This window comes from Carcharhinus amblyrhynchos, chromosome 12 (genome assembly GCF_965287045.1).
Source record: "Carcharhinus amblyrhynchos chromosome 12, sCarAmb.v2.hapA, whole genome shotgun sequence".
Taxonomy (NCBI): Eukaryota; Metazoa; Chordata; class Chondrichthyes; order Carcharhiniformes; family Carcharhinidae; genus Carcharhinus; species Carcharhinus amblyrhynchos.
This window is the reverse complement of record NC_137335.1, coordinates 19,340,830-19,361,127: the sequence shown is the minus strand read 5'-3', so window position 1 is coordinate 19,361,127 and position 20,298 is coordinate 19,340,830. Positions and strand designations below refer to the sequence as shown.

Here is a 20,298-nt window from a genome sequence, read left to right as displayed (position 1 = left end):
TATTCTTACCTGTTGGAATTGATGTCTTATCAACTGGCAAGTAGTTCTGTGCTTCTATAGAAACCTCATGGTCATAGATGTTAGGGAATCCCTAAATGAAAAGAGGAAAAGGTGAAAACGATAACATTAGAACTACTTGCTTACAACTGAGAACGCTATATTTTATTTATGTTTTCAAAGCCTTCCATGGTCTCATCTCACCTTAGCCAAGATTCTCTCAAAACAAAACTAAGCACCCAACAGGCAGGAAAACAGGAGTATTTCCCGCCCATTTTTTGGGCATATTTACCAGATCATATTTCTGACACTCTGAGCAATGTGAAGCACCTCAGCGCGATTCTGCCTGTTAAGGAGGGGATGGGGGCTATTCCCACCTGGGAGGCCAGCAGCTTGGTGCTGAGCGGACCACTGTGTATGGGCCGATCTGCCAGTGCAGAGTTCAGCACATGTGCTGGTTGGTCCTTCCCATCACCGGGCCAGCCCCAACCACCAACCCACCCCCTATCACTTCATGGTCAGCCCTGATTGCCCTTCTCCTTCCCCCTCCCACCTACAGAGAGGCAGTGGGTTCACACCTTGCCACTCACCGATCACCCCCTCCCCTCATAGGCCCCATTCTCTTGGCACTACCAGAAACACGGTGGGCTGTACCAAGATGCCCCTTGGACATGGCCAGGGTGTTAGGCTGGCACCGCCCAAGGGGCAACCCACTTGCCTCCGACCTCGGGGTGGGGGGGGGGGTGGTGGTGGTGGTTGCGGCTTCAATGTCCTCTGTTCCCACCAGCAGGGTCAAGACGCCCATTAGTGTGGGAGGGGAGGGAACCACTCCGGGGGGGTTGCTCCCGAACCCACTAATCCTATGGAATTTTACATTTCATAATGATAATCAGCTCTGCGCTGATTCCCAGTGTGGTGCTGATTGCACTAAAAGAGCACACTTGGGAGACTGGTAACACTGGTGTCTCCTGGCCATTATTCCTCCAGTTCTGACCTTTAGTATATCTGATTTCCTTCACTCCACTGCTGGCAGCCCTGCCTCGAGCTAAGGTCTGAAACACAAGAATTTTCTTCCCCACATTTCCTTACCTTTCTCTTCCTCTTTTAAAACCTTTCTCTCCAAAGCATTTGGTCACCATTCCCAATGTAATTTTCTTTGACTTGAGTGTGAATCACTCTGATTATATTTTTGCGGAGCACCCTAGGACTATGTCAAAAGTTCTTATATAAATGCAAGTTATTGTTTTGCTATATTAAAGGCATTACAGAAATACAATTTGCTATTCTATCAGGGTTGGATTATTTACAATTTGCCTGGTGTACTTGGAACAGAAATGCAAAAATGTTTCAGCAGGCGTGAGAATACGTCAAACCTATATTTTGGTCTCAATGCCACTGAGAGTTGAAGGCTTCATTCAGTTCCTGACTTGACTGGGTCATGTTTGGGAGGTACCAAAGGAGTGATGGTCAGGTCCAAACTCACCTTGGTCATCCCCAGTTCGTGAACATACCTTGCAGCTACGGAAAGGAGGAGGTCGGATTGGGCGAAGAAAAGAGAGCTAACAATAATGGAAAGAACATAAGAACATAAGAAATAGGAGCAGGAGTAGGCCTTCTTGCCCTTTGAGCCTGCCCCGCCATTCAATAAGATCATGGCTGATCTGAAGTGGATCAGTTCCACTATCCTGCTTTCTCCCCATAACCCTTAATTCCCCTGTCTATCAGAAACCTATCTACCCGTGACTTAAATATATTTAGTGAGGTAGCCTCCACCACTTCAACGGGCAGAGAATTCCAGAGATTCACCACCCTTTGAGTGAAGAAGTTCCTCCTCAACTCTGATCTAAACTGCACCTTCCCCCTTATCTTGAGGCAGTGTCCTCTAGTCCTGCTATCCTTTCTAAGCGGGAAGAATCTCTCTACCTCTACCTTATCCATCCCTTTCATTATCTTATATGTCTCTATAAGATCCCCCCTCATCCTTCTAAACTCCAACGAGTACAGACCTCGTCTATTTAGTCTCTCTTCATAGTCCAACACCCTCATCTCCGGTATCAGCCTAGTGAACCTCCTCTGCACTCCCTCCAAGACCAATATATCCTTCCACAAGTGCGGCGACCAAAACTGCACACAGTACTCCAGCTGCGGCCTCACCAGTACCCCGTACAAGAGGAACAGTACCCTGTACAAGAGGATCAAGAGGAAACTCAAATCAGGAAACATCCTTGGTGCGGGGAAATGCAATCAGAAAAGTTCACATTTCTGAAATAGATTAATTTAAATTTATGACAACAAACCCTTGCCTGTTCATCAAACTTCAGAGATCAGATGGAGTGTCCGCTTGAACACTGATTACAACATCATGCAACTATTAATGCTTCATTAGCTTCACTACTGGACAGCAAATAACCTTGTGATATGTTCTCAGCAGTGGCCAACTATCGTATTAGGTATCAACCATGGTTCAGCTGGTAGCATTCATGCCTCTCTATCCGAAGGCTCGAAACCCACGCCAGAAACTTGAGCACAAAATCTTGACTAACACTCCAATGCAATACTGAGGGAGTGCTGCACTGCTAAAGTTGCCAAGTTTTGGATGAGATGCTTAACAGAGGGTCCATCTGTCCTCAGGTGGACATAAAAGATATAAGTATGCAAATTCTTTTTCTCCTACTTTGGTGGCAAGAAACTTTTTCAATCAAGGCAGAGGTAGTAGCCTTTGCTACTACCTCTGGCAGCTCTTTCAAGACATTCACCACACTGGTGTGTGAAAAAAATTGCCCCTTTGGACACTTTTGTATCTCTCCCAGCTCACCTTCAACCTAGGCCCTCTTGTTTTAGACTCCCCTGTCTTTGGGAAAAGATGTTGACTATCTATCTTATTCATGCTCTCATAAAACCTTCTACTGTAACAAACAACTAAACTAACATAATCCAAATTTTAATTAACAAAGGATATTTCAAACAAAAAGACAAATTTTTTTAATGCAGTCAGCTCCCATTCTTTCTGCCCCATCCACTGTGATCTCATTTACCTGCACGAATCCAATCGCGCTTCATCCCCTAAAAGTTCACTCATCTGCAATTAAGAACGTAACTATCTAGATGTCATCAATGGTGTAAAAACTCAAACCAAAAGACACCGCAGGGATGCAAATCTTTTTGCAAAATTGTTGCTTCCGTGCTTCAAAAGCTCATGCAGCATGTCAAAACCAGCAGTAAGCTGCAACATCAGTTACATCCAAACAACACACATGCACCTGGTCCCAAAAAGTGAATAAAGTACATGCTGTACTGTACATTATGAAATTCCTTGGAAAACCATAAAAGAAACACTGCTTGTCCTCTTGCCCTTAAAGAAAGAACGCATTGCAAATGTCCCTCCACTATGCACATGCAGACTCCGTGTGCACTTGGATTGTTGAGATAAGGACTTCACTAAAAGTGTCAGACAGAGCCACGCAGAAAATATCCCAGGAAGGTGATGACACTGAAATAAAGTCACAATCCTAGATAGACTGTGAAATGGTCTAAGTGTTTCCATACAAGCCAAGGAATATACTATGGATGAGTCCACAATCAGGTACATTGGGCAGTCTGAATGAAGCAAGGGACAGTGTTCATGTTTCTGATGGTTGCCCAAGTTAACCTTTGTAAGCAGGAGAGATCCACATTTAGAGGAAATGCAGCAGTTACTCAATGTGTGGATAGAGCAGCAGCATCAAAGGAAGACCCCAGTTAATAGTCCAATCATTAGAAATAATAAACACATAAGATTAGTGAGGAGGGTTGTGCTGGTGTCACTGGTGATAGTGAAGGTGGTACAGAAGGTGCCTTTCTTTCTGAAGAATTCTCACCCAGCCCAGAGTTGGTCCAATCGCTTAAAAAACCATTCTGGGCTGCACAATGCAAAATTGCTGGGAGAGGCGGCTTTAGCTGATCATGTAGCTGTTGGGAGTTTAAGGTGCTGCAGGAATACATTGAAGACAGAGGCTACCAGACAGCAACGGCCGTCCACATAGATTAAACTGGCCCGTTCTGGAAGAAGATGCCAAGTAAACCTACATTTTAAAAGAAGACAACCCTGGGTTTAAAGCATCAAAAGGCAGGTTAACAATTCTGCTATGCCCAAATGGAGCTGGCTTTAAATGTAAACCAATGGTGGTTTATTGTTCAAAAAATCCTTGAGGTTTCAAAGGGATCCACTGCCATTTTCAGGAAGGCTAACAGCAATGCATGGGTTACAGCAATCATTTTTGAAGACTGGTTTGCCAATTGCTTTCTCCCACGGGTCCACATTTATCTGAGGGAAAGGAACCTGTCTTTCAAGGTCTTACTAATCCTTAATAATGCATCTGGGAATCCACATTCATCCAGAAGTTGACATTTTGTTTTTACGCCAAATACAACCTCACTAATCCAGCCAATGGACCAGGGGGTCATTGCCTCATTCATGGCTTTCTACACTCGAAGACGTTGCAGCCATATCCTTCATCTTTTGGAGGCAGACCCCTCAACCACAGTCCATGATTGCTGGAAGGAATTCAACATCCTTATAGCAGGAGGCAAATTAAGGTCTCGGAGGATGAAGTGAGTGCTTCAATCATGAATGCATACTGGGAAAAAGTTTGGCCTGAGGCTGTGAATGATTTCACACGGTTCTCCAGTGTGGAAGCTGAGGTGACCAGGATTGTTGACTTGGCAAAACAAGTTGGAGGAGAGGGATTTGAAGACATGACCATAGACAAATTGGATGAATTGCTTCGGTCTCATCACGAGGAACCCTCTAAGAAAGATTTGGATGAACTGATGAAATTAAATAAGCCTAAACTGGCGCCGGAATAGGAAGAAGAGCCTGAAAAGGGTCAATTCACAACCAAGATGATGGCAGATCTCATAAGGGCAGCTAAAGTTTTGAAAAACTGACAATAGACCATGATACCAGCATGGAAAGAAGCATTGTCTTTTGTACAGCGATTGATACAGCTACTGCTCCTTACAGAGAACTTACAAAAGCTGAAAAACAAAAGGTGAAGCAGTCAACAACAACAACATTATTTGGAGTGTCTCATCCAGAAACCTGTCTTGTTCATCCAGTCCCTGAAAACTCTTCTGTTTATTTGTTCACAGGTTGTGGGTGTCACTGGCTAGGCCAGCATTTATTGCCCACCCCTAAATGCCACTTGAAAAGGCAGTGGCAAGATGGTCTTCTTGAACCGCTGCAGTCCCTGAGGTGTAGGTACACCCACTGTGCTGTTGGGGAGGAAATTCCAGGATTTTTACCCAGCAACAGTGAAGGAACAGTGATATATTTCCAAGTCAGGACTTGCAGGGGGTGGTGTTCCCACGTGTCTGCTTCCCTTCTTGATGCACTATGGAAAATACATCACTGACGTAATAAAGAGCTGCAGGAGACCATTCAGCCTCTCTGGCCTGCTCTGCAATTCAACGAGATCATGGCTGATGTACCTCAACATCACTTTCCTACACTATCGCCATATTCCTTAATTCTCCTCAGTCCAAAACTCTCTCGATTGATGCCTTGAATTTAATCAACAACTGAGCAGCACAGCTCTTTCAGACAGACAATTCCAAAGAATCACTGGCCTTTGAATAAAGATATTTCTCCTAATCTGCCAGCCCAAAATGGCTGACACCTTATCCTGAGACAATGACCCCAGCACCTCGCCATTTGCTTGAGTTTCTCTGACCAGGGAGAAAACAGTTTCTCAGTATTTACCCTGTCAAGCCCTCCAGGAATTATGTCTCTCTGAGATCACAGCTGGAATTCTCCGGCCCTTTGCACCCCGTTGTCAGCGCAGATGGAGAATTTGGCGCTCAGCCAAATCTCCGTCCACTGCAGTGGGACTGGAGAGCTCCACCGGCGCAATTGGCCAGAGAATCCCGCCCCACATCTCATTCCTCTGAGCCCCACAAGTCCACTTTTTACTCCATCTCTCAGCATTAGTGATGGAAAGGGATAGATATATACCGCAGGGCAAGAGTTATAGCTGCAGGAAAGGAAATTACGATGCAATTAGGCAAGATCTAGGATGCATAGGATATGGAAGGAAACTGCAGGGGATGGGCACAATTGAAATGTGGAGCTTGTTCAAGGAACAGCTACCGCATGTCCTTGATAAGTATGTATCTATCAGGCACAGAGGAAGTGGTCAAATGAGGAAACCATGGTTTATTAAAGAAGTTGAATCTCTTGTGAAGAGGAAGGAGACTTATGTCAAGATGAGATGCGAAAGGCTCAGTTAGGTTGCTTGATTTACAAGTTAGCCAGGAAGGACCTAAACAGAGAGCTAAAAAGAGCCAGGGGACATGAGAAGTCTTTGGCAGGTAGGATCAAAGAAGACCCCAAAGCTTTCTATAAGTGTGTCAGAAATAAAAGAATGACTAGGGTAAGATTAGGGCCAGTCAAGGACAGTAGTAGAAAGTTGTGCGTGGAGTCCGGAGAGATAGGAGACGCACTAAATGAATATTTTCATCAGTATTCACACAGGAAAAAGACAGTGTTGTCAAGGAGAATACTGAGATACAGGCTATTAGACTAGATGGGATTGAGGTTCATAAGGAGGAGGTGTTAGCACTTCTGGAAAGTATGAAAATAGGTTAGTTCCCTAGGACAGATGGGATTTATCCTAGGATTCTCTGGGATGCTAGTGAGGAGATTGCAGAGCCTTTGGCTTTGATCTTTAGGTCGCCATTATCTACAGGAATAGTGCCAGAAGACTGGAGGATAGCAAATGTTGTCCCCTTGTTCAAGAAGAGGTGTAGAGATAACGCTGACAATCATAGACCAGTGAACCTTATTTCTGTTGTGGGCAAAGTTTTGGAAAGGATTATAAGAGATAGGATTTATACTCATCTAGAAAGGAATAATTTGATTAGGAATAGTCAACACAGTTTTGTGAAAGATAGGTTGTGCCTCACAAACCTTATTGAGTTCTTTGAGAAGGTGACCAAAGCGGTGGATGAGGGTAAAACAGTTGATGTGGTATATATGGATTTCAGTAAAGCCTTTGATAAGGTTCCCCATGGTAAGCTATTGCAGAAGATACGGAGGCATGGGATTGAGGGTGACTTAGCGGGTTGGATCAGAAATTGTCTAGCTGATAGAAGACAGAGTGTGGTGTTTGATGGGAAATGTTCATCCTGGAGTTCAGTTACTAATGGTGTACCACAAGGATCTGTTTTGAGGCCACTGCTGTTTGTCATTTTTATAAATGACCTGGATGAGGGCGTAGAAGGATGGGTTAGTGAAGCTAAAGTCGATGGAATTGTGGACAGTGCGGAAGGATGTTGCAGGTTACAGAGGGACATAGATGAGCTGCAGAGCTGGGCTGAGAGGTGGCAAATGGAGTTTAAAGTGGAAGTGTGAGGTGATTCACTTTGGAAGGAGTAACAGGAATACAGAGTACTGCGCTAATGGTAAGATACTTGGTGGTGTGGATCAGGATGTGGGTATGCCGGCGTTGGACTGGCGTAAACACAGTAAAAAGTCTGACAACACCAGGTTTTAGTCCAACCTATTTATTTGATAATATTCTCACAAGCTTTCGAGGGGTTACCCTCTTCGTCAGGTGAATGGAGAGTTCTGGCCTCAGACAGAGCATATAAAGCACAGACAGTTTAGAGATTACTGATTAAAATGCGAATGGTTAGGTGTAAGGATTCGCATTTTAATCAGTAATCTCTAAACTGTCTGTGCTTTATATGCTCTGTCTGAGGCCAGAACTCTCCATTCACCTGACGAAGAGGGTAACCCCTCGAAAGCTTGTGAGAATATTATCAAATAAATAGGTTGGACTAAAACCTGGTGTTGTCAGACTTTTTACGGTGTGGATCAGCAGAGAGATCTCAGTGTCCATGTGCATAGAATGCTGAAAGTTGGCACCCAGGTTGATAGGGTTGTTAAGAAAGTGTACTATGTGTTAGTTTTTATTGGTAGGGGGATTGAGTTTCGGAGCCATGAAATCATGTTACAGCTGTACAAAACTCTGGGGCGGCTTCACTTGGAGTATTGCGTACAGTTCTGGCTGTTGCATTATAGGAAGCATTGGAAAGGGTACAGAGGAGATTTAACAGGATGTTGCCTGGTATGGTGGGAAGGTCTTATGAGGAAAAGCTGAGGGACTTGAGGCTGTTTTCATTAGAAAGAAGGTGGTTAAGAGGTGACTTATAGAGGCATATAATGATCAGAAGATTAGATAGGATGGGCAGCAACAGCCTTTTTCCTCCGATGGGGGACATAGCTTTAAATTGAGTGGAGATAGATATAGGACAGATGTCAGAGGTAGGTTCTTTACTCAGAGAGTAGTAAGGGTATGGAGTGCCCTGCCTGCAACAGTAGTGGACTCGTTAACATTAAGGGCAGTTAAAGGTCATTGGATAAACATATGGATGATATTGGAATAGTGTAAGTTAGATGGGCTTTAGATTGGTTTCACAGATCGGCGCAACATCAAAGGCCAGAGGACCTGTACTGCGCTGTAATGTCCAATGTTCTATTATTCTTCTACTCTTATCATCCAAATCAACACCTGCAAAGGCCAAGTACCCACTCCATCTACATCCACGGTCAAACAAAACACAGTATCTGTGTTATACAGTACATGACTATAACACAGAAATGTAGAAACTAGAAGCAAGAGTTGGCCATTTGGCCTTTCAAGCCTGCTCCACCATTATTTTGATCATGGCTGATCATCAAATTCAATATCCCGTACCATAAGAACATATGAAATAGGAGCAGGAGTAGGCTATCTAGTCCTTCGAGCCTGCCCTGCCATTCAATAAGATCATGACTGATCTGAAATGGATCAGTTCCACTTTCCTGCTTTCTCCCCACAACCCTTAATTCCCCTGTCAATTAGAAACCTATCTACCCGTGACATAAATATATTTAGCAAGGTAGCCTCCACCACTTTAATGGGCAGAGAATTCCAGAGACTCACCACCCTTTGATTGAAGAAGTTCCTCCTCAACTCTGATCTAAACTGTCCCCCTCCCTTACCTTGAGGCTGTGCCCTCTAGTCCTGCTATCCTTTCTAAACGGGAAGAATCTTTCTACCTCTACCTCTACCCTATCTAGCCCCTTCATTATCTTATACGTCTCTATAAGATCCCCCCCTCAGCCTTCTAAACTCCAACAAGTACAGACCCAGTCTATTCAGTCTCTCTTCATAGGCTAGCCCACTCATCTCCAGTATCAGCCTAGTAACCTTCTCTGAGCTCCCTCCAAGGCCAATATATCCTTCCGCAAGTGCAGCGACCAAAACTGCACACAGTACTCCAGTTGCGGCCTCACCAGTACCCTGTACAGTTGCAGCTAGACCTCCCTGTTTTTATATTCTATCCCCCTCGCTATAAAGGCCAACATTCCATTCGCCTTCTTGATCACCTGCTCCACCTGCAGACTGGGTTTTTGCGATTCGTGCACAAGGACCCCCAGGTCCCTCAGCACCGTAGCATGCTGCAGCTTTTTGTCTTCTAAATAATAATCCCTCCTACTATTATTTCTACCAAAGTGGATAACCTCACACTTGCTAACATTATACTCCATCTGCCAGGTCCTCGCCCACTCGCTCAGCCTATCCAGATCTCTCTTTGGACACAGCTGGACAAGAGACACATCTATCAGCCCTCTCTTATTACTCAGGTCACAACAGTCCTGATGGCATAAAATCCCCTTTAAGCAGTCTGGTGGGCTCTGGTGACACTAAAGCAGAAGCAAAGGTTCCTGCATAACATAATCTCTACTCTATTCTCAGAGACCTTCTTCCCCACAGGGATCTGAAGGACAACAGAAATCTGTCTTATATGGAGAGAACCTTGCTTTGTTTCCTCTTCCATTCTTAATGTGTTTTGAACTGCAAATCTGACACAGGGTCAGAGTGTGGAGTGATAACCTCTAATTCAAACTTATTGAAGAGAGGGAAACCACGCAAGTTCAACTCTTGATGCAAACGGACTCAGAAAAAGGAGGAATATTCAAAGTAAACAAGTTGCAACAGACGCACTGCAACAAAAGAAAACAGGGAAAGCAAGTGATTTTCTATTGGCACACATCATTGAAATGAAACAGAGCAGATAAATTAGTTAGAGCACCAAATGTCCTTTGAAACTTGTACATACGTTAACAGCTAAAGATGATTTTCCAATACCGCTGCTATTAGCTTCCTATTTACCTTTGCTTCATCCCCATAGCAACATCAGGTCACATGGGCACTTTGTGGAACCTAATGATATCAGAATCAGGAAACTAATTACCACTCTTTCCGAATGCTCCAAGTCCAGTTGGCCTTAAAGGAAAATACAAGCTTTTCCCAAAGCACACGGATCATCAAAGTTGCCCACGTTCACCTGTGACAGATTCCCCTGGAAAACCAAGTGACACGGATATTTCCAACACACAGGAGGGCTCACATTTTTTTCCTAATCATTCATAGGACATGGATATCGCTGGCTGGCCATCACTTATTCCCTAGTTGGATTTGGAAAGCAATTGAGAGTCAATCTCGTTCCTGTGGCTTAGAGCCACATGTAGGCCAGACCGCGTAAGGACGGCAGATTTTCTTCCCTACTGGACATTAGTGAACCAGATGGCTTTTTCCAACAATCAACAATGGTTTCATGGTTATCAGTAGATTCTTAATTCCAAATATTTTTTATTGAATTCAAATTTCAGGGCCCACTATTTAACATTGATATGGCATAGGGCATCGGAGGAATCGTGGATGTAGGTCGGAAGGGCCTGGACAAGAGGAGAGAGAATGGAGTCAAGATAGGAGGAAATTAGTTTGATAGGGCAGGAACAGACATGATAGGCTGACTAGGGCAGTCCTGTTTGCGGATTTTAGGAAGGAGATTAAAGTATGCTGTCTGGGATTGGGAGACTATGAGGTTGGGAGCAGTGGAGGGAATTTCTCTAGAGGAGATGAGATCATTGACAATCATTGAAACAATGGCTTGATGTTGGTTGGTCGGGTTGTGGTCCATGTGGAGGCTGAAAGAAGTTTCTGAGAGTTGGTGCTCAGCCTCTGCTAGGCAGTGGTCCTTACCCCAGACAACAACGGCACTGCCCTTATTGGTGGGTTTGATCCTAAGAGAGTGAAGTGCAGCAGGTTCAGAAAGGGGCGAGTTAGAGTGGTTGAGAGGACTAGAGAAATTGAGACAGTCAATGCATGTCGACAGTTCTTGATGAAAAGATGCATTGCAGGTAAGAGGCAGAGAGAGAGGTCCAGGTGGAGGGGGAATGCTGGAGGTGGGTGAAAAGATCTGCTGGAAGACAAGTGACAGTGAGTTAAACACTAAGATCTGCTTCGGATTCCAACATCCGCAGTATTTTGCGTTTATCTTAATGTTAAAAAAAAGTTGATCTTACGTGGCCTGCGAGATTGAAGTAGGAATGGTTGGTCAGATTTATTGGAGTGGGCTTGGTGGTCCGAGCTTTGTAATTAATTGCCAGTTCTGCTTCATCGAGAATATACGTCACCGAGACTTTCAACTCCCCAGGATATCCTTCTTCTCCATCAGCACTTGTCATCGAAAACATCACTCCCTTCGGCAATACTTCAGGTGTCCAAAGCATCTGGAAGAAAAAGAATGTAAGACATGTTAAAAATGCATGCGCCTTAAACCAAAAGAAAAAAAATTACTAACCAATTTAGTTGATACTATAGCAAGTGGAAATGGATTGAATGTCGAGATTAGGAACAGTGGTAGCATCTCAGCCTCTCAAGCCAGCTTTGACATTTAGTTGGATTGTGGCTGGTCTGCATCTCAAACCCATTTACCCAGCCTTAGTTCCATATCTTTTAAAGATTTACAAAATAAAAAACCTTCAAGCAAACAGCAGGTGCGATTTTCCAGCCCTTCCCGATGGTAGGATCTTCCAGTCCTGCCAAATAACAACCCCACCACTGCAAGCTTCCTGCTGGAGGGACGGGCAAGCCATGCAAGATACCACAGACATCGACAGGACTGGAAGATTCTGCCAGCTGTTGCCTCCACTGTTGGAACACAGACCATGGATGGGCAGAGGTGAAAAACCCCACCCACGGTCTTTCACAGGAAGAGCATTATAGTGTAATTTTTTTTAAAATTTCAAAAATATACTTTATTAATAAAAAACTCTCAAATAAGCCATTGCAAAACAACATATCTGATAATTACAAACAGTGAAAAAAAACAATCATTTTCACAATACTTTACAATGCATATTTATAAGACATTATGTTCATTACATTCCAATTCTTTAAACTATATATTCATCAGATTTCACTGTGTGCTGTTGTTTTTTTTCAGATTAGCACACAGTTACGCAGTCCCAGGGTATTCTACAGTTACTGGGCCCTCGATCTGCCTCGGTTGAAAGGCTTTAAACAGTGGCCTTTCCCAGCATTGTGGTATAATATTTTTATTTCAAAAATATACTTTACTCGTAAAAAACTCTCAAATAAGGCACTGCAGAAAGACATCTCCAATAATTACAGTGTAAAAAAAGATCATTTTTACAGTACTACACGGTGCTCATATACAGGACATTACATTCATTTCATTTTAGTACTTGAAACTACATACATCTTTTACTGTGTGCTGTTATTTTTCAGATTAGCACACAGTTACACAGGCCGATGGGATTCTGCAGTTACCAGGCCCTCGGTCTGCCTCTGCTGAAAGGCTTTACAGTGTGGCCTTTCCCAATTTTACCTTTGTGGCGGCTGCCCCAAGGTTGAGTGCATCCCTCAGCACGTAGTCCTGGACCTTGGAACGTGCCAGTCTGCAACACTCGGTCGAGAACAAATCTTTCAATTGGAAGATCAGCAAGTTTCAGGAGGACCAAAGTACGTCCTTCACCGAGTTGGTGACCCTTCAGCAGCAGTTGATATTTGTCTCGGTGTGCGTCCCCGGAAACAGCCCATACAGCACAGAGTCCTGCGTCACCGAGCTGCTCAGGACAAACCTCGACAAATACCACTGCATCTCACTCCAGACCTTCTTTGCAAAGGCACATTCCACAAGGAGGTGAGCGACCATCTCATCACCATCGCAGCTGCATCGAGGGCAGTGTGCGGTGGTGTTGAGACCTCGAGTGTGCATAAAGGATCTGACGGGGAGTGCCCTTCTCACCACCAGGTCTTGGTGCTTGTTTGTGAGTTCTGGTGATGAGGCATTCTGCCAGATGACACTGACAGACTGCTCAGGGAACCATCCGAGAGGATCCACCATCTCCTTTTCTCTCAGGGCCTCAAGGACATTACGTGCTGACCGCTGCTTGATTGCCATGTGGTCAAACAAGTGTTTCCAGAAAAATTTCTCCATGAAGGACAGGTGCTGCGGTACCGTCCAACTACTTGGAGCGTTCCACGGCAGTGTGCCCAGATCCATCCTCTGCAACACAGATAGAACCTCAATTGGTAGTGGCACTTGCTATTAGTGTACCAAGGATCTACACACAGCTTGATGCAGCCGCACACAAAGGTGGCCATCAGGATGAGGGCAGCATTGGGAACGTTTTTCCCTCCGTTCTCTGGAGATTTGTGCATCGCTTCCCTCCGGACGCGATCCATCTTTGATCTCCAGATAAATTTGAAGATGCCCTGGGTCACTGCTGCTGTGCAGGATTTGGGGATAGGCCAGACCTGTGCCACAAAACAACACGGACAGGATCTCGCATCGGATGACCGGGTTTTTTCTGGTGATAGAGAGGGACCGTTGCTCCCATGAGCCCAATTTGTGCCTCACTTTGGCGATGCGCTCTTCCCAGTTTTTGGCTCATGTCCCTGCTGCTCCAAACCATTGTCCCCAGCACCTTAAGATAGTCTGCCCTGACGGTGAAGGGGACAAAGGATCTGTCAGCCCAGTTTCCAAAGAACATGGCCTCACTCTTACCCTGGTTAACTTTGGCTCCCAAGGCCAGCTTGAACTGCTCACAGACTTGGAGGAGCCTGTGAACAGACGAGGGGGTCTAAGCAGAAGACAGCCATCCATGTACAGGAAGGCTTTGACCTGCAAGCCTCCACTGCCTGGGATTGTAACCCCTTTGATGCCTGGGTTGCTTCTGAGGGCCTCGGCAAACGGTTCAACGCAACACACAAAAAGGACACAGGAGAGAGGGCAGCCCTGCCTGACTCCAGACCTGATCTGATTCCCACCCATTGACTGAAACTGCGCTACTGATGTCTGTGTAGAGCAGTCAGATCCAATTGCGGATGCCCTCCTCAAAGCCCATTTTGGGGAGCACATCCATCATGTAGCTGTGCGATATTCTGTCAAACACCTTCTCCTGGTCTAGGCTGTCCTGCACGCAGGCAATTGTATCCCTGAGTAGTGCAAGGCCATCAGAAATCTTCCTGCCAGGTACAGCACAGTTTGATCAGGATGGATCACTGACCCCAAAGCAGACTTGACCCAGTTAGCTTGAGTTTTATAGTCCACATTCAATAGTGAAATGGGTCGCCAATTTTGTGTTGTGGTATAATATACTATGGGCAGAACCTTAGGAGACAGTGAGGATCTTGGCTACAGCTGGAAAGCCAGCAAGACATCAGTGGAGTTTCTTTTTGGTAAGGCCACATAATATGCAAATCTGGCATTTGACAGACCAGTTCAGCCTTCCCCTGAGAACAAGAACCCTGTGGTGAAGTCCTGACCACTGAGAGCTGTTAACTGATCAGAGGCCAGACTGAATCTAAATACACATACTGAAATCCAGTTTGAATTATATCGTGATCCAAGTGTAACATGATAATGCTTGTTCTATGAAAAAATGTCCATGAGGGTATAAGATAAAATATTCCTCAACTTATTTCCTGCTAGACAGTGTATTTATGGATTGTACATCGGCAATGCTTAATGCAAAAATCAATGAAATGCTCAATGCAAAATCAACATACTAACAGCAGTAACTTGCGTTCATATAGTGGTTTCAAGGGTAATGTTTCAAAGAGTAATGACTCAACACCAAGCCGGAGGAGCAAGTGGTGACTAAGTTTGGTCAAAGGAGAGAGTTTTAAAAGACAGAGAGATTGATGACAGAAAGTCCCAAAGTGGAATTAATAAGAGCAGAGTTATAGAAACGATAACAGAAAGTATTTCCAATCAAAAGCTTTTGTGTGCATTTAGCTGTTGCTCAAAAATTAGTTAGCAAATCATGTTCAAAAGTGTAAGGAAAAGCTCCCATTGTTTACTGGGTGTCACATTGCTCTCACAGGCATGAGCAACAACTCATATTTGTATAACACTTCAAAGTGTCTTCATAATTAGGCGAAAACTAATGACAATTGCAAAAGGAGTTATTGGGAGACCGACCCAAAGCTCGGTCAAAGAGATGGGTTTTAAGGAGCATCCTGAAGGCAGAGACTGATGAAGGTAGCCAGAAAGAATTTAGGGAGGATGTCCTAGAGCCTAAGGCATGTCAGCTGAATGGTGGGGGGGAGGAAGTGGGCAATGAGCACAAGGCCAAAAGTAGAGGAACAGAAAAGTTCTGGGAGTTGTAGGGCTGGAAGTGATTACAGAAATGGGGAAGGGCAAAACATGAAGGGTTTTGAACACTAGGATGATCTTTTCAAATTGAAAGAATTAGGGAACTGAGATCCAGTGCGGGTCAAAAAGGACATAAGTAATTGGGCAGGAATTAGTATGGAATAAGATATGGGCAGCAGCAAACAGTCAGATTTCACTCCTCGACCTGATATTTGGATCATCTGAAATGCAAAGATCTAAAAATAGTAAGTTGTGAGGCCAGTTGTCTAACCTAACCTAACTTGTCTAACCTAAAGATAAAATATGTACACCAAAAAGTGACCCTTGACAGTACAAATATTCTGTCCTCAAAGGCACAATACACCAAATATTAAAGTTTGGTAACATCCATATTTTTAAAAAATCAACCGCAAAGCAGGGGCAAAACACACTTCTTTCTGCAGCATGGATCAGAACTGCTTTTCACTGGGCTAACTAACTCAACTCCCCACAGTTAGCAAATTGCATCGGCAAAAATATTACTATTATTGTTGCTGTTTCACTTCCCGCACCCAGTGGTGCACGAGGCAGATTTTCATCTGATTCCACAGCTGACTTTTCCTATAACAGGTCGCTAGCCTCTTACCCGGAAGCTTATAGCTTGAGGGGCACCACTCCACATCAAGGATGGCGACTTAGGCATCCTGTCTGCTCTTATCACCCGCCATGACATGTTTGGAAGGGTTTTGCAGGTTGATGTTCAACCTGTTTAGCTGCATTATGAACACGTCTTCCTTGGCCACTGAGTCCTGGTCTAGGACTCAAAACCCAGAGCTTCTGGCTCAGAACCAGGGATGCTATCCACTGTGCTACAAGGGCTCCTGAGAGCCCCAAAGTCTTACACACTGTTTCAAGGTTCAGCGGGGTGGGCTTCTGGCTCATGTTTTAGAGATAGATCACTTAAATACTCTTGACATGCGCAATGTCCTGTGGAGCCACATTGAGATCCACCTGCCTCAACCTACAATGGAAGTGTTAACTCAACCCTCCAATGGATTACTCCTGATGCTCAAGAACCAGACGATTCCTGGCAGAGGTAATGAATGATGTGGTAATGAATTCCAGATAAATCCTACTCCTGTCAGACATGGTTCAAGATCTGGACAACATTCAGGTTTGAGCTGATAAATGGCAAATAATATTAATTCTATACAAGTTCCAAGCAATGACCATCTTCAACCAGAGGGAATTTAATAATCTCCCCTTGGCATTTAATGGCATTACCCATCACTGAATTCCCCACCATCAGCATCCTGGGGATTACCATTGACCAGAAACTGAACTGGACACAGATAAATATTGTGACAACAAGAGTTAGTCAGGGGCTGGGAATTCTGCCATTAAGAATTAATTACCAAAAGAGAAATTGCTGGAAAATCTCTGCAAGTTTGGCAGCATGTGTAAAGAGAGAAAAGAGCTAACGCTTTGAGTCCAGATGCCCCTGGAATTAACTTCCTGACCCTGTACCATCTACAAGACACAAGTCAAGTGTCTGATGGAATACTCTTGATTTGCTTGAGTACAGGTCAAACACTCAAAGATCTCAACATCATCCAGGACAAAACGCCCTGCTTGATGGGCATCCCATTTACCACCTCCACCACTGATTTACAGTAGCAGTATACAAGATGTTATATATAGTTGCACCTCAACACCTCATTAAGCCTCCTTCGACAGCACCTCACAAATCTGTGACCTCAACACTTAGAAAGACAAGGGCGGCAAACATAGAATACCACCACCTGCAAATTCCCCTCCAAGCTACATAACATCCTGACTTGGAAATTTATCACTATTCCCTCACCATCACTGGGTTGCAAACCTGGAACTCCCCTCGTAACAGCGCTATCAGTGTACCTACACCATACAGCAGTTCAAGAAGACAGTTCCCCATCACCTTTTCAGGATCAAACAGGATGGACAGCAAATACTGCCTTACCAGTGACCCACTCATGAAAGAATCTTAAAATGGCTGTGGTTCAAGTGGCATCACTCATACCTCTGAATCAGAAGGTTGTGGGTTCAATCCTACTCCAAGGCTTAAGCATAGTAATCAAGGCTGACTCCCATGCAAGACAAAGGGAGTGCTCTGCTTTTTGGATAAGATGTTAAACTAAGGCTCTATGTGCCTTCTTAGGTGTGCAGATGTAAAAGATGCCACAGAGCTATTTTGGAGAAAAAAAACAGTAAGTTCTCCCAGTGTCCTGGCCAATATTTATCCCTCAATTAAGATCACTAAAGACAGATTATCTGAGCATTATCTTATTGTTCATTGTGGGGGCTTCCTGTACACAAATTAATTGTAGCATTTACGGCATAACAACACTTCAGAAGAAATTCAGTGGGCGTAAAGCACTTTGACACACCCTGAGGCCAAGGAGGGCATAATATCAATGCAATTTTTTCTCTTTTCCTTCATGCTTTTTTTTGCAATGCAATGATACATGAGCATTTTGGAGAAAATCTGTTAACACGTGCAAATCTAAATGACGTAGAGCGGAAGGTGCTGAAATACCCAGCCACGGACAAGTAATGTTTCCTTTCAAAGATGCTGTTGATAAGGACACAACCTCCGTAACACATTTCTCAAGCAACATCTACATGTATAACTTGTAACAGTCTTACATTGTGATTTGTAGCACCTCGAATACAGACGTACAAACAATGTTTTGTCCATATCTAATTAAAATTCAACAGCATCTGCTTTTAGAATAAATCCATTTCCAACTGTGACACCAAGTTTCAGTGAATTTTGGGTTACCCAAACTAATACAGATTATATGTGGAGGCACAGACACACACAGATATCGAAACAGAGAGTAGAACAAAAGCAGAGAGGTTCTGAAGAGAACACGTTTGGAAACCTCAACCTTGTTCATCTAAACTACTTCATTTGGCTAGTGATACTGCTTTTGATCGAGGTTCACAGGAGACTGGAGATCTAAAATTCCAGGAGTTAATGAGTGAAGTAGAAATATAGGGAGCAGAGTCAGTCATTCAGCCCCAACAGCCTGCACTGCTGTTCAATTAGATTATGGCTGATCTGGGATGGCGCTCGTCCCTGCTTCCAAATCCAGGCAGCGCAGATTTGAGCCACTGATGATGGTCAACAGCTTCAGCCTGGAACCTAAAGAACATTCTGGAATCTAAAGATAACCCACAACTTCACTCTCCACCACAAATCACATTCCTAAATAACTCTTCCCAGCCTTTTCAGCCCATTGAGAAGTCTCACAACACCGGGTTAAAGTCCAACAGGTTTATTTGGTAGCAAAAGTCACTAGCGTTCGGAGCGCTACCCCTTCTATTCACAAACAGGGCATATAAAGACAAAACCTCAATTTACAAAATAATGGCTGGAATGCGAGTCTTTACAGGTAATCAAGTCTTAAAGGTACAGACAATGTGAGTGGAGAGAGCGTTAAGCACTGGTTAAAGAGATGTGTACTGTCTCCAGACAGGACAGTAAGTGAGATGTTGCAAGTTCAGGCAAGTCATGGGGGTTACAGATAGTGTGACATGAACCCAATATCCCAGTTGAGGCCGCCCTCATGTGTGTGGAACTTGACTTCAGTCTCTGCTCTGGGCTTGCAAAATGATCTAACGTGCCAGATCATCGACACGGATGTCATTATCTTACGTAAGAACACCATCCACCAGGTACACAGTACATACTCTTGCGACTGGGCCAACATTGTCTACCTGATATGCTGCAGGAATGGATGACCTGAGACATGGTACATTGGGAGACCATGCAGACGCTACAACAACGGATGAATAAACACCGCTCGACAACCACCAGGCAAGAGTGTTCTCTTCCTGTTGGGGAACACTTCAGCGGTCATGGGCATTCGGCCTCTGATCTTCAGGTAAGTGTTCTACAAGGCGGCCTTCACAACACACAACACAGAGTCGCTGAGCGGAGACTGATAGCCAAGTTCCGCACATGAGGACGGCCTCAACTGGGATCTTGGATTCATGTCACACTATCTGTAAACTCTGCAGGGAGCGGAGGAAGGGGGGTGGGGAGCGGAGGAAGGGGGGTGGGGAGCGAATGCCTCAGCCTCTCAATCTGCATAACAGGTTTGAGGTTCTTGTTTCCAATGTGGACGAGAACGAGGGAGGTGAGGTTGGTGAGCAAACTGCACACAATACAGTGATGCAGCAGGACATAGGCGAACAAAAGGTGAAAAGGAACGTAGTCGTAATTGGGGATAGTGGGGTGAAGGGTATTGACACTGTCCTTTGTCACAATGACAAAGTGCACAGAAGAGTGTGTTGTCTGCCTGGTGCTCGGGTCCGGGATGTCGCATCTGGGCTGCAGAGGAACCTGGAGTGGGAGGGTGAGAATCCGGTCGTTGTGGTACATGTGGGTGCCAACGACGTAGGCAAAATGCGAACTGAGGATCTGGGGAGGGAGTATGAAAAGCTGGGAATGGAATTAAAATGTAGAACCGACAAGGTGGTTATCTCCGGACTACTGCCTGAACCAAGTGCAGACGGGCGTAAGGTTGATAAGATTAAGGAAGTGAATGGGTGGCTCAGGGATTGGTGTGGGAGGAACGGGTTTGAATTTATGGGGCATTGGCATCAGTATTGGGGTAGGTGGGACCTGTTCGGGCGGGATGGGGTTGGTCGGGGGTGGGGGGGGGGGGGTCGGAGGGTGCGGGTGCGCGCGAGGGTAGGTGACATTACGGGGTCTAAAGTTAAGGAGGCAGTACAGGTAAGGGAAGAGGCCGAGGATGTCCCAATAATAAAGGGAGT

The 20,298-nt window shown here is 44.7% G+C and overlaps 1 protein-coding gene across 1 annotated transcript in view; it reads right to left on the bottom strand.

Moving 5' to 3' along the window:
- galm (galactose mutarotase) overlaps window positions 1-20,298 on the bottom strand; it is a 64,490-nt gene that overhangs the window by 19,241 nt on the left and 24,951 nt on the right. Inside the window, exons 3-4 of the mRNA XM_080200159.1 lie at window positions 11,393-11,599; window positions 10-91 (exon numbers count right to left, since the gene is read on the bottom strand). Coding sequence (XP_080056285.1) covers window positions 10-91; window positions 11,393-11,599 — 289 coding nt within the window. The remainder of the gene's footprint in view (window positions 1-9; window positions 92-11,392; window positions 11,600-20,298) is intronic.